Source organism: Rhinolophus sinicus, chromosome 14 (assembly GCF_057876585.1).
Source record: "Rhinolophus sinicus isolate RSI-liver-muscle chromosome 14, RSI-T2T, whole genome shotgun sequence".
Classification (NCBI taxonomy): Eukaryota; Metazoa; Chordata; class Mammalia; order Chiroptera; family Rhinolophidae; genus Rhinolophus; species Rhinolophus sinicus.
Window position 1 is genome coordinate 109,770,098 of NC_142514.1, and position 15,895 is coordinate 109,785,992.

Sequence of the window (15,895 nt, forward strand, 5' to 3'; positions counted from 1 at the left end):
TTATAATAATACATTTTCTGTACTTTAGGATCGTAAAAACTATTTACTTTAACACGTATCCAGTTTTTATGAAAGAAAGTATTTCCCTTCACTTTTTTGGATTTTTTTTCCTCAACAATTAGGATAATATATTTAGAGTGACTTTTGTTTTCTTACCTGAAGTGATTTATTGTTGTGACTATTTCTAATGTCTAAGTGGTTTTATGTAACTATATAATGATTTGCCAAAAAACTTTTATATAAAGACAGTTTCTTTCTAACTAGAAAATTGCTTTTTTAGACATATTGGCAAAATTTGTGCCTATCATCTACTTCTTTAGCTGACTTTTTATTTTGTATGTTCCTTTCTCACATAAGGTGTACACCATTTTTTTCCATATACTGCTTTGGAGATAACTTTTTGTGTCCACTTAAATGTTTTTATGATTTAACAAGATTTATATCAATTGATTTAATGCTGTGCTTATTTAAGAGATTCAATCCATAAAAGATTATTTTAAGTACTTTCTACATTTATTGAAAATATTAAAAACTATGAGTGATCTAAGTTAATTTGGGGAAGGGGGCAATGAACCGAAGACCTTTGAGATGGAACATGGAGGTATGCAGAGATGAAAAATAAGGCCGAACTTAACTTCTGGCCAAGTTTGTTTTTTTAATATAAATATATACACATATATATTATGTAAATTCATAGACTTATCATATGAATGTGATACTGTATACAAAACTCCCTTAATACTTTATTCTCAAATGCTGGGCCGAAAAATGTTTTGAAAGCATTTTAAAATATGTATCTTTATAAAGTAATATTCCGGATGATAATGGAAATTGTTTATATTATGATACAAATGACAGAATCTACATTGACCTGGTAAACACCACTCACCCCATGCTGCTGACTCCCTAAGACCCACCTCACCCAAATCACATACCACATGATGTTTTATCAGTGTCTGAGCCTTATGGAAGCCAGCAGGTGGCAACAGGCCTCAGGGTACCCTGGGATTTTGTGAATCTACCCCAGGCCTGATATTGGTGTCAGCCATCCTCAATTTGCAGTGTGGACACTCCCACGTGCCTCCAGGTCCAGCATAGGGAGTGACCAACCACAGATAGCATGGTAGCTAATACTAGGTAGTCCTCTGTCAATCACAGGCAGTGACTGACCTGGGCCTGCACCAGTGCCGCTCCCAAGAGGTCCTGGGACCAACATACCTGGCGGTCAGCTTCAGACCACAGCAGAACACCACCCAATCAGCCCTGCAAGTGGCACACCCAAAGAGCAGTCTCAGCAGGCACCACAGCCTGCTGGAGTGAATCCCACTCAGTGAGTAAGCTCCCCACACAGCAGACTATAAGCTGTGGATATGTAAAAAACCCACAACCAGTCAGCCTGAGAATCAGTTCCACCCACTGACATACCAACAGCAACCAAGGCTCAACTATAACAGAAGGACACACAACCCCACACAAGGGACAATCCTGGTGTGCCCAGCACAGCTGAGCAGGGAGACTGTACAACTGTGCCCCTACTATATAAGACCATCTGGTCAACACTGGGAAATATAGCAGATCTACCTAATACATAGTAACAAACACAGAGAGGCAGCCAAAATGAGGAAACAAAGAAGTATGTCCCAAATGAAAAAACAGAAGAAAACTCCAGAAAAAGAATTAAAAGAAATGGAGGCAAACAATCTATCAGATACAGAGTTCAAAACAATGTTAATAAGGATGCTCAAGAAACTTAGTGAGAACTTCAACAAAGAGATAGCAAGCATTAAAAAAAAGGAATACAAAGCATTAAAAAAAGAACCAGTCAGAAATAAAGATTACAATTACTGAAATGAGTAATGCACTAGAAGCAATCACCAGCATATTGAATGAAGCAGAGGCTCGAATCAGCAATTTGGAAAACAAAGTAGCAGAAATCACCCAATTGGAACAGCAAGAAAAATAAAAAAAGATACTTTAAGGAACTTCTGGGAAAACATTAAGCATTACAACTTTCACATCCAGAAGGAGAAGAGAAAGAGCAAGGAATTGAACATCTATTTGAAGAAATAATGATGGAAAACTTTTCTAAACTGGTAAAGGAAATAGATATACAAGCCCAGGAAATGCAGAGGGTCCCAAATCAGATGAACCCAAACAAGCCCATACCAACACGCATCATAATTAAAATGACAAATGTTAAAGACAAAGAGAGAATCCTAAAACATCAAGAGAAAAGCAGTCTGTTAACTACAAGGGAACTGCCATAAGACTGTCAACTGATTTCTGAACAGTAACTTTGCAGACCAGAAGAGATTGGCGCAAAATATTCAAAGTGATAAAAAGCAAAGATCTACAACCAAGATTGAACCCAGCAAAACTACCATTTTGAATCAAAGGACAGATAAAGAGCTTCCCAGACAAAATAATAATAATAATAATAATAATAATAATAATAATAATAAAGTAAAAGAATTCATCACATCCCAACCAGTATTACAAGAAATGTTAGAGGGACTTCTTTAACAAGAAGAAAAAAAAGATTAAAAATATGAATAATAAAATTGCAATAACAACAATAATTACTTTAAATATACATGGATTAAATGCTGCATTCAAAAGACATAGGATAGCCGACTGGATAAGAAAACAAGACCCATACATATGCTGTCTACAAGAGACCCACTTCAAATTGAAAGACACACAGACTGAAAGTAAAGGGATGTAAAAGTATATTTCATGTGAATGAAACTGAAAAACAAAAAATCTGGGATAGCAATACTTATATCAGACAAAATACTTTAAAGCAAAGACTATAATAAGAGAAAGACAGGGATATTATATACTAATAAAGGGATCAATCCAAGAATAGGATATAACCCTTGTAAACATTTATGCATGCAATATAGGAGAACCTAAATATATAAAACAAATATTAACAGACATAAAGGCAGAGATCAGCAGAAATATAATCATAGTAGGGGATTTTAACTCCCCATTGACCCCAGTGGAAAGATCTTTCAGACAGAAAATCAACAAGGAACTAGCAGCCTTAAATGACACACTAGATAAGATGGATTTAATTGATATTTTTGGAGCATTTCACCGTGAAGCAGCAGAAATATGTACATATTTTTCAAGTGCACATTGAATATTTTCCACGATAGACACGTTAAGCCACAAAACAAGTCTCAGTAAATTTAAGAAGATTGAAATCATAACAAGAGTCTTCTCTGATGAAAATGGTATAAAATTAGAAATCAATTATGAGGGGGAAAAACTGAAAACACACAAACACATGAAGGCTACATAACATGCTACTAAATAATGAATGGGTCAGCAAAGAGATCAAGGAAGAAATCAAAGATACCTTGAGTCAAGTGAACATGAAAACCCAACAACCCAAAATTTATGGGACACAGCGAAAGCAGTCCTAAAAGGGAAATTCATAGCAGTGCAGATCTACTTCAAGAAACAAGAGAAAACACAAATTAACAATCTAACCTTACACCTAAAAGCACCAGAAAAAGAACAGAAAAGAAAGCCCAAAGAGAATAGGAGGAAGGAAAGAATAGCCACAGCAATCTTGAGAAAGAAGAACAAACTTGTAGGTATCACAATACCTAATATCAAACTATACTACAAGGCTATAGTAATCCAAACACCATGATGCTGGCATAAAAACAGACACATAGATCAATGGAACAGAATAGAAAGCCCAGCAATAAATCCATGCCTATAGGGTCATTTAATCTATGGCAAGGGAGGCAAGAATATACAGTAGGGTAGAGACACTCTATTCAATACGTAATGTTGGGAAAACTAGACAGATACATGCAAAAATGAAACTGGACCACCTTCTTATACCATATATAAGGTGTGATAAAAAATACATGGAACAAATTTTACAAATGTTTAACCACTATGCTGTAGACTTAAAACTAATATAAAATAATGATGAATGTCCACTGTAACTGAAAAAAATAGATAATTATTTTTAAAAAAGAAAGATTTTATCTTCAATTGTTTCCTTCCGAAAGATTTGTAGTTTCAGTTTTGCATTACCTGATTGCCATCAAGAAATAAGATTTTATCTGAAATTTTGTGTTTCATTTAAAAAAAAATGAAAAGATCCATAACAATAGGGTGAGAAATATTGAAACGAAATACAGAAAGTAGCCACTGTGCCACAGGCACTTTTTTTATTGCACTTACATTAAGTGTGCCCTACAGGAAACATAAATAAGGCTTTGAATCTATATTACCCTTTATGTATAGTTCCTGTGAAATCCTTTTTCATTTTATAAATCCTAATGAAGAGTTTTAGCTTTAAATGAGAAGTTATAGCAATACTTCCATATGAAATATCTTTACTTTCATTTTAGCTTTTAGTGTGTCCACAAAAGGTTCTGAATGACAGGAGGTACCCAAATTTCCCAGAGCATTCTCTTTATCCTTCACATTGTTTTCTAACTATTTAACTCTTAGGTTCACTATGCGCATGAAACCTGTGAATTAGGTCAAGAGATATAGTGGTGTCAGTATCAAGGTTCTAGGTGGAATTAGGTGGAAATTGTTAAAAAACAATTTCATTGCCAATTTAAAATAGATCACGTTCTGGTTCCCCAGAGATAAATAATAATTGTGTCAACTCTACTTAAATACAATTTCCTAGCCATTTTTATTTTTTTCAGTTTAGTTTAGGGTCTATTTTTAGGGTAGTTTTTCAATTTTAGCCAGAATACAAAGCAAAATGGCACAAACAAAATCTTAAGACAGGAAATTTAAAATAATTTGTCCCTCTAAAGATTAGAAAATCTTGTAACCACTAATCTAGAAATTCATTGTAAATTCCTCTAATTAATTCCAGGTTATATTTTTAGTGCATCTAACTCTGTTAAGGTGAAAATCTTATAAATATTTCAATAAATAGTGTATATTTTTAATCTCTCCTTTGGTCACTCAAACGTTTTGGAGGTAAGCAAATTATAAATAGTAAATGAAATTATTGTTTATATCACCAGTAAATTTAAAATTAGGATTTTGATCCAAATTCAATGCTCAACATATAGAAAATAAAGTAGCCAGTTTATGGCTATTTGCTATAAATGTAGGCATGAGTGCTAAAGCACCAAATAATTTAATGGTCTTTTTGGAGGATTTCCAGTTGGGATATCCTGGAAAGTAGATAAATGCTGAGTAGATAAATGTGGAGTAGATAAATGCTGTGGTTGCCTCCTTTCACAACCAAATCAAAATTACAACTAAACTACAGAATAACCATTATTGGGAGTCTCCTGAAGTCTAGCTGAACAGAAGTCCTATAACTAAGGACACACGAGGTCTGATAATTAAGTTTGTGAACTTGTTGCAACGATGTTGCTAACCTTTTTTGATATCAGAGGGATTATTCATTATGAATTTGTACCACTAGTCAAACAGTTAACCAATGTACTATTTGAAAGTGCTGAAAAGGCTGTGTAGAAAAGTTAAATGACCTGAACTTTTCGCCAACAATTCATGGCTCTTGCATCACAACAGTGCACCAGCTTACACAGCACTGTCTGCGAGGGAGTTTTAGCCAGTAAACAAATAACTGTATTGGAACACCCTCCCTGCTCACCTGATCTGGCCCTCAATGACTTCTTTTTTGCCCAAAGATAAAGAAAATATGGAGAGGAAGACATTTTGATGACATTCAGGACATCAAGGGTAATACAATGACAGCTCTGATGGCTATTCCAGAAAGAGTTCCAAAATTGCTTTTAAGGGTGGACTAGGCATTGGCTTTGGTGCATAACTTCCCAAGGGGTGTACTTTGAAGGTGACCATAGTGATATTCAGCAAAGAGGTATGTAGCACTTTTTCTAGGATGAGTTCATGAACTTAATTGTCAGACCTCATACAGAAGAAGCCACCTCAAGACTGGTAGGAGGGGCAGAGATGCAGAATAGAATGATCCCCCACCCACGTGTGACCATTAAAAACTGAGAGGGATAGCTCAGCTGTGGAGGTCCCCCCACAGAGGAGGGAGAGATCCTAGACCCACACCAGGTTTCCCAGCCCAGGGATCTAGTGCTGTGAAGAGAAGTCCCCACAGCTTCTGGCTCTGAAAACCAGCAGCAATTGTGGTTAAAAGAAATAGAGGGCGACTGCAGTCCCAGACTCTCTTAAATGGACCGAACACAGACATACTCCCTGTAAGACTCAACCATTTTGAGCTCCAGCAGCAGGAACTCAAAAGGGTCCAGGGACATACAGGAAGAACCTGAATTGTCTGACTTCAGGGAGAGGGCTAAAGGGGCAGCTTTCTCCCAGACAGAAGTGCTGGCAGAATCCATTGTTTCTTTGTTGAGCTCCAGCAGCAGGAACTCAAAAGGGTCCAGGGACATACAGGAAGAACCTGAATTGTCTGACTTCAAGGGCAGCTTTCTCCCAGACAGAAGTGCTGGCAGAATCCATTGTTTCTTTGTTGAGACCTCACCCTCCCAGTGTGCAAACACAGGTGTCCACCATATCTGAGTCTTCATCAACCTCACTAACAATGTTTGTTGGCCCCGCCCTGGTAGTTCCCTGAAAGCCCACCCCACCCAACTTGCAGACACACCCAAGCCTCTTCCAGTGGCTTTTCCATACGAATAGCCTATACGGCTCATGCTTCGGACCTTCCTAAAATCTCTCAAAGATTCACAGAACCCAGACAGGCAGCATCTGGCTTCAGCATGTCCCGTACCATTTACTGAGCAGCCCCAAGCCTGGCACTAGCAGCAGCTAGCCTCAGTTTGCAGCTTGGCCTCTCGAGGCACCTCCCAGCCTAGCATAGGCCACAGCCTTCTGCAGATTGCATTGTGGCTCAGGCCAGATGGCCCCAGGCAGGGCACAGGGTAGGGCTGAACTTGGCATTTAGCAGATCTCCTCCCAGGAGGCCCCGGAGCTGGCATGCTCATGGGCAGCTTCAGATCCAGCCAAAGCATCACCCAGTCTAAGGACAACACAGCAAAAGGGCAGACTGGGCAAGAACTAGAGCCCTGCTAAAGCAGATCCTGCTCTGTAGAGTCAACCCCTGCCCAAAAACGTCTCCACTGGAGTCACACCAGTCCTCACAACCTGTCAGTCTGAAGGTTAATCCCTCCTATTAACATACAGACAGCAACCAAGTCTCAACTACATCAGGAGGGCACACATAACCCATATAAAGAACACAGTTGGAGTGCCCAGGTCAGGTGACAAGGAGACTGCGTACTGAGCCCCACAGGACACCTATTATATAAATCCACTCTACTAAGACCGAGAGACAAAGCATTCCTACCTAATCCATAGAAACAAGCACAGACAGCCAAAATGGGGAGACAAAGAAGCATGTTCAAAATGAAAGAACAGAACAAAGCTCCAGAAAAAGAAGTAAACAAAAGGAGACAAGCAATCTACCAGATGCAGAGTTCCAAACACTGGTTATAAGGATGCTCAATGATCTCAGGGAGAACTTCAACAAAAAGACAGGAAACATAAAAATGAAGAGAGAAAACACAAAATAGAACCAGTTAGAAATAAAGAATACAATAACTGAAATGAAGAATACATTAGAGGGAATCAATAGTAGATTAGATGAAACAGAAGATTAAAACAGTGTTTTAGAAGTTAAGGTAACAGAACACACCCAATCAGAACAGCAAGCATAACAGCATTTGCGTCACAGGGGCACCAGAAGAAGAGAGATAGCAACAAATTGAAAACCCATTTGAAGAAATAATAACAGAAAACTTCCTTAACCTGGTGAAGGAAGTAGACATACAAGCCCAGAAACGGAAAGATTCCCAAACTAGATGAACCCAAGGATGCCCACCAAAGATATGTCAAAACTAAAATGCCAAAGGTTAAAATCAAGTAAAGAATCTTAAAAGCAGCAAGAAGAAAAGCAGTTAGTTACCTACAAGGGAACTCCCATAAGACAATCAGCTGATTTCTCAACAGAAACTTTGCAGGCCAGGAGGGATTGGCATGAAATAAAGTGATAAAAAGCAAGGGCCCACAGCCAAGATTATTCTACCCAGAGAAGCTGTCATTTAGAATTGAAGGACAGATAAAAAGCTTCCCAGACCAAAAAAAAAAAAATCTAAAGGAGTTCATCAGCATCAAGCCTTTATTACAAGGAATGTTAGAGGGACTTTTTTAAGTAAAAGAAGAAAAGAAATGAAAAAATATGAATAATAAGATGGCAATAACTACATATTTATCAACAATTACTTTGAATATAAATAAATTAAATGTTCCATTCAAAAGATATACAGTGGCTGAATGGATAAGAAAACAAGACTTACATATACTGCCTACAAGAGACTCACTTCAGATTGAAAGACACACACAGACTGAAAGTAAAGGGATTGGGAAAAGATATTTCATGAAAATATCAACAAAAAAACAACAACAAAAACAAGCAAACAAAAAAAAGCTGGGGTATTAATACTTACATCAGACCAAATACACTTTAAAACAAAAGTTATAACAAGAGACAGAAGGATCCAGTAATCCCACTTCTGGCTATTTATCCAAAGAAATCCAAAATGGTTCTTTGAGTGGATGTGTGCATCTATTTGTTCACTGCAACATTGTTTACAGTGGCCAAGATGTGGAGGCTGCCTCAGTGTCTGTCAATGGATGAATGAATAAAGAAGAGATGGCACATACAGAGAGTGGAATATTACTCAGCCATGAATGGGAATGGGTTCTTGCCATCTGCAACAGCGTGGATGGACGTGGAGAGTATTGTGCTGAGTGGAGTATGTCAGACAGAGAAAGACAGATGCAGTATGATTTTGCTTATACATGGAATCTAAAGAACAAAACAAACATAAACAAAACTGAAACAAACTCATAAATACAGACAACAGTTTGATGGTTGCAAGATGGGAGCAGGGTTGGGGAGTGAGTGAAAAAGGGGAAGGGATTAAGAAGTACAAATTGTTGCAAAGTAGTTATGGGGATGTAGGGTATAGCATGAAGAATAGTCAAAAATATTGTAATAACTATGTATGGTGTCAGGTGGGTACTAGATTTATTGGGGTGATAGATGGAAGGGGGGTTGGGAGGCAGTGTGGAAAAGGTGAAGGGATTAAGAAGCACAAATTGGTAGTTACAAAATAGTTATGGGTATGTAAACTAAAGTATAGGGAATATAGTCAATAATATAGTAAAAGCTATGTGTAGTGCCAGGTGGGTACTAGTCAGAGGGATTACTTTTTAAGTTATATAAATGCCTACTATGCTGTACACTTAAAATTAATATAAAATAATGTTGAATGTCAATTGTATTTGAAAAATTTTTTAAAGGGGAAAAAGGTATAGGGGATTAAGAGGTTCAAATTTCCAGATAGAAAACAAACAAGTCATGGAGATGTAATGTACAGCACGGGGAATATAATCAATAATATCGTGATGGTACAGTGTCATATGGTTGCTGGACTTATCATGGTGATCACTTCTTTAAGTATATAAATGTTAAATAACTATGGAGTACACCTGAAAATAATGTAATATTGTATGTTAGTTATTTTAATAAAAATATTTTTTAAAAAATAAAGGTTTTTTTGGACAAAGGTAACCAACCACATTACTGTAGTAGGCACTGAAGATAAAAACAATGAACAAGGCATTCTTTGCCCATGATTAGTTTAAACTGTCATCTTATCCCAAGTACAGTAACTCTCATAAAATTTAAGAACAAAATTATAAGAATTCTTGTCTGGTTTTCATCTTTCTAGATATAACAACAACTTTAAGATAAAAAATAAAGTTAAATTAAGTGATATGTGGACAGCAAGCTGTGTAGATGAAGTGGGAGAAGGCAACACCAATGCCATGAAATCATTTGTCTTGGGCTGGCCCACGGTGAACTTTGTGGCCACTTTCAGGTAAGAACCATAGCTTATCCTGTATTTACATTGGTTAGCTACTATGAAATACTTGTACAATCAACTATGTAATTTTTAGAATGAAGAGAAAGGAGTTAATCAAATTTTGTTCTTTTAATTTTTTAAAGGAAAATATTGATTGAGTTATTCAGAAATCAATAACTCATCTTTTGACACCCCCCCCAATAAAGACACTTGCATGCCATATGTTTCTCCCAAAGAGCTTTTTCTTAAAATATGTGAAAAGTAATGGTAACTATTGAGAACTGTGGGAGTCATTTATCTTGTTTGGTGAATTTTAAAGGGGCTTATTGAAGCACCTCAGGGACTGTGGAAGAGGAATAGACTTGTCAGAGCTCTAGGATGCCCTCTCCCACTTTCCCTTTTCTAAGGTTAGGTATTGCTTTACATATTGAGCTTTGGAGTTGGTTTTCTCAAACTACTGAAATAGACATTTACTTAAATAAATTTTATAAGTAATCCAGTTAAGTTTGAATAACTGGTTTATACTCTGAAATTTTCTAAAGAAAATGATTTTAACTACAGAAATAAAATTAATGTCATGATATAATGTAAAATGGGGTGACTGTCTTGTATATCAGATTCTGACTTGATATCTATAGAGATGTGATAATCAAAAGCAAACTTATGATTCAAGAAGTGAAAGTTAGTTTCTTGAGACTCACTCCCTGGGTAGGATGGGGTTGGAAAATGTATGAATAAAGAATTGTGCTCTTATCCTCAATGTGCTAAGTAGGTACTTTCCAATTCAGGATAAGCATACCAAAACTTACGTCTGTGATTTTGAACTGCACTTTCAATTCCAGTATTTGTTTTACACTTAAAGAATTGGTGTTCATCACATGCACACAATGTTTTTCTTGTTGCTTCTTCTCTCCCCCCCCCCCCCACCAAACTCCTCAGGCATCATCCTAAACCCAGACAGTTAAATTTTCCAAGCTGTTGCTGTTCTAATAAAGGAAAGGCATGTCATTAAATTATGTTATGAGCTATTGGTCACCACAAGATTTTAAGAACTTATTTGGAAGAAACATGTGTTTGTATCATTCTCTGCATGTATTCTTTTCCATGACAAATTTCTCTAGGTATTATCATTTCCAATTGCTTAATCTCCTTGGACTAAAGGTGAAAGGAAGGAGTTTCAAGTGTGGGGTGGGACTACATGATGTCTTTAAACAAGAAATTTTCATGAAAGTTTTTTTTAAGAAGGGAAAATGTGGACACAAGTTTCACATACATTGTATTCCTCAAAATGTAGAACACTTTAAACAAATGATTAAAGTTACATCACTAGTGATTTCATGTGAATATCGTGTACCCTTTGATAAAATGTGATGAGAAGAATAATTCATTAAACACATAACCCCAATCTAATCATGAGGAAAACATTATACAAGCCCAAATTTAAGGATGTTGTATAGGTTACTTGACCAGTACTTTTCAAACTGTCAAGGTCAAAAAAAGGAAAAAATACAATCAAACAGGGAAATGATCCAAGATGGCATAGATAAATATTGTGTCTGTGTCTTTCCATGAACACATTAAAATTACAAATAACTTATAGAACAATCAACCTGGAGAACCATCTGAAGTCTAACTGAACAGAAGTTTTATAACTAAGGATATAAAGAAGAAGCGACATCAAGACTGGTAGGAGAGGCGGAGATGCGAAACGAGCTGGCCTCAAACCTCTTTGTGGCGGATGAAAATTGGGAGGGATATCTTGGCCAAGGAATTCCCCCATGGAGGAGCAAGGGACCCCAGCCTCACACCGGGCTTCCCAGCCAGGAGTACTGATTCCAGGAAGAGGAGCCCCCACAACACCTGGCTGTGAAAAACAGTGGGAATTCCATCTAAGTGGGGTGGAAGACAGTGGGGAACCCAGCCATTCTCTTAAAGGGCCCATGCACAGATTCACTTGCTTACAGGTACTTGTCCTGGGCTCCACAGGAGGGACGGGGGCACGTCAAGACATATGGGAGCAGATTGAGGAGTGTGGCCTCAGAGGGTGACTGGAGGACAGTTGGCATTTTCCCTGTGTTCTTCTCCCATGCAGCCCTCAGATAGGTGCAATCTTTCCTGTGTTGAACCTGCGCCCTACGCTTATGGCCAGATCTGAATCTGATTGACCTGGCGAACTCCTGCAGCTCTGTCCTGCCCAGCTGACTCACTGAGACCCCCTTACACCCAAATCCCTAGAGCAGGAGGCTTTATCGGCAGCTGAACCTTACCAAAGCTGGCAGTCAGCAGCAGATGGCAGCAGGCCTCACTGTGTCCTGGCTTTTTGTGGAACTACCCCAGACCTGATGCTGATGTCAGCCATCCTCAGTTCACAGCATGGCCTCTCCCACATGCGTCCAGGTCTAACACAGGCAGCAACCCACTGTGGATCACTTTGTAGCTCCTACCAGGTACTCCACACCCAGTGACAGGCAATGGGTGACCGGGGCCTGCACCAGAGACCCTCCCAAGAGGCCCTAGAACCAATATACTTGGAGACTGGCTTCAGACCACAGCAGAGTATGGCCCAAATATCCCCACGAGTGGCACACCCAAACGGAGGTCTCAACAGGCATGAGAGCCCACTGGAGTGAATCCAGCTCCATGTGGTAAGCACCCCAGCACAGCAGCCCATACTGTGGACCTGGCCAAACCCCACAGCCAATCAGCCTGAGAGTCACTGTCACCCACTGACATGCCAACAGCATTCAGGATCAACTATTAAAGGAGGGCACACACAACCCACACAAGGGAGACTCTTGGAACACCTGGAGCAGGTGACCAGGAAGACTGTGCCCAGGCCCCACAGGGCACCTACTACATAAGGCCACCCAGCAAGAGATGTAGCAGGTATAGAGAGGCATCCCAAATGAGGAAATAAATATGGCCCAAATGAAAGAACAGGAGAAAACTCCAGAAAAAGAAGTAAACAAAGTGGAGGCAAGCAACCTACCAGATACAAATACAAAACAATGGTTATAAGGATGCTCGAGGAACTTAGTGAGAACTTCAACAAAGAGATAGCAAGCATTAAAAAAAGACATAGAAACCATAAAAAAGAACCAATCAGAAGTGAAGAATACAATAATTAAAATGAAGAATGCACTAGAAGAAATCATCAGCAGACCAGATGAAGCAGAGGATCAAATCAACGATTTGGAAGAAAAGGTAGCAGAAAACACCCAACTGGAACAGCAAAAGGAAAAAATAATAAAAAAATAATAGTAGTAATGAGGAGAGTTTAAGAGACCTCTGGGACAACACCAAGCATAACAACATTCTCATCATAGGGGTACCAGAAGGAGAAGAAAGAAAGCAAGGGATTGAGAACCTATTTGAAGAAATAATGACAGAAAACACTTTCCTAACTGGGTGATGGAAATATACATACAATCCCAAGAAGCACGGAGTCTCAAACAACATGAACCCAAAGACACAACAAGACACATTATTATTAAAATGGCAAAGGTTAAAGACAAAAAGAAAATCCTAAAAGCCTCAAGAGAAAAGCAGTTAGTTACCTTCAGGGGAGTTCCCATAAGAGCTCAGCTGGTTTCTCAACAGAAATTTTGCAAGTCTGGAGGGATTGGTAGGAAATAATCAAAGTGATAAAAAGCAAGGATCTACAACCAAGACTACTCTATCCAGCAAGGCTATCATTTAAAACCGAAGGACAGATAAAGAGCTTCCCAGACAAGAAAGAGCTAAAGGAGCTCATCACCACCAACCTAGTATTACCTAGTATATAAGGAATGTTAGAAGGGTTTAAGACAAAAAACAAATAAAAAATATGAATAACAAAATGGTAAGAGTTACATATCTATCAACAATTATTTTCAATGTAAATGGATTAAATGCTTCGATCAAAAACACAGGGTGGCTGAATGGATTAGAAAACAAAACCCTTACATGTACTGCCTGCAAGAAACTCACTTCAGATTGAAAGAGACCCACAGACAGAAAGTAAAGAGGTGGAAAAAGATACTTTATTAAAATGGAAAAAAGAAAACTGGGGTAGCAATACTCATACCAGACAAAATAGAATTTAAAACAAAGGCTATAAAAAGAGACAAAGAAGGACCCAGTAATTCCACTTCTGGGTATTTATCTGAAGAAACCAAAAATGCTACTGTGAGGTGACATGTGAATCCATGTTCATTGAATCATTATTTACGATGGCCAAAATGTGGAGGTAGCCTGGGTGTCCATTGATAGAAGAAAGGATAAAGAGGAGGTGGTACATACATACAGTGGGATATTGCTCAGCCAGGGAAGGGAATGGGTTCGGGTTCTTGCCATCTGTGGTGGCATGGATGGACCTGGAGGGTATTGTGCTGAGTGGAGTATGTCAGACAGAGAAAGACAGATCCAATGTGATTTTACTTATATGTGGAATCTAAAGAATAAAATAAACACACAAACAAAACAGAAACAAACTCATAGATACAGAGAACATTTTAATAGTTGCCAGATGGGAGGGGACTTGCGGGTGTGGGTGAAAAAAGGGGGAGGGATTAAGGAGTACAAATTGGTTGTTACTAAGTAGTCATGGGGATGTAGGGTATAGCAGAAGGAATATAGTCAATAATATTGTAATTACTATGTATGATGTCAGATGGATACTAGATTTATCAGGGTGATAGATGGGAGGAGGTTGGGGGACAGAGTGAAAAAGGTGAAGTGATTTATTAATAGAAGTACAAGTGGGTAGTTACAAAATAGTCATGAGGATGTGAATTAAAGCATTGAGAATGTAGTCAATAATATTGTAATAGCTGTTTATATTGCCAGGTGAGTACTAGACTACTCAGGGGATCACTTCTTAAATCATACAAATGTCTAAACACTGTGCTGTACACCTAAAATTTAATAAAAATAATATCGAATGTTAACTATAATTGAAGAATTTTAAAAGGGGGGGGGAAAGTGAAGGGGAATAAGAGGTTCAAATTTCCAGGTATAAAACAAATAAGTCGTGGGGATGTAATGCACAACACGGGGAATATAGTCAATAATATTGTGATAGCATAGTACGGTGTCAGGTGGTTGCTGGACTTATCATGTCGATCACTTCTTTAGGTATATAAATGTTGAACAACTATCGTGTACACCTTAAACTGATATAATATTGTATGTTAGCTATACTTTTTAATAAAAATCTTAAAAGAAAAAAAAAGGAAAAGACATAGAAACTGTCATAGACCATACAGACACCAGGGAGACATGATTAGTAAATGCAGTGTGGTATCCTGAATTGGATTCTAGAAAAGAAAAAGGATATTGGTGGGAAAACTTGTGAAAGCTGAATAGTCAAAGGTTTAGTTAATAGTAATGCACCAATATTGGTTTCTTCATTTGACAAATGTGCCATAGTAATGTAAGAAGATAATTTTATAAAACTAAAACTGGGTGAGAGCTATACAAGGACTCTCTGTATTATCTTTACAACTTTTCTGAAAATCTAAAATCATTTCCAAATTAAAAGATTACTTTAAAAAAAAAAGTAGCATTGAGAAGAGTTCTGCCTCTGATATGGCAGACTGACCACCCTACAGATATCAACCATAATCTCTGAACAAAATACAAAGAATTAGCTGAAGGTTCTGGAAAGTGAACAAAAGTTGGCAAATTTTAAAGAAGAATTGGAAGTTGGAAGGAGGCACCAGCACAAGGTGAGTTTCCTATTCTTAATGCATTAGCCTGAGGACAGGCAATAGTCACATATGGTGGGGGGAAACTAAACTGACAAAAGCCCACAGTTATTTTGCTGAAGAACCAGAGAACAGAGTTTGGGTCAGCCACAGCCACAGGAAAGTGAGGGAGGAAATCTCAAAAAGAAGAATATCAGAGAAGGAAAGCTCCAAATTTTGTGGATACAAGTAGACTCTTCCCAAGGCTCTGGATGATTGCTGAACCACAAATGCATGGAACAGTCTCAAAGCAGCTTGAAGCTAAGGCTAAAGAATTGA

General features: G+C 38.0%; 1 protein-coding gene across 5 annotated transcripts in view; it reads left to right on the forward strand.

Moving 5' to 3' along the window:
- ARHGAP20 (Rho GTPase activating protein 20) overlaps positions 1-15,895 on the forward strand; it is a 153,043-nt gene that overhangs the window by 92,207 nt on the left and 44,941 nt on the right. For 4 of the 5 annotated variants that reach the window (XM_019715315.3, XM_019715312.3, XM_074335514.2 and 1 more), the window contains exon 4: positions 9,756-9,905. In XM_019715315.3, the coding sequence (XP_019570874.3) occupies positions 9,756-9,905 (150 nt within the window). Of the gene's footprint in view, positions 1-9,755; positions 9,906-15,895 lie in introns of those variants that run through there. The other variant, XM_074335515.2, reaches the window with a different exon arrangement.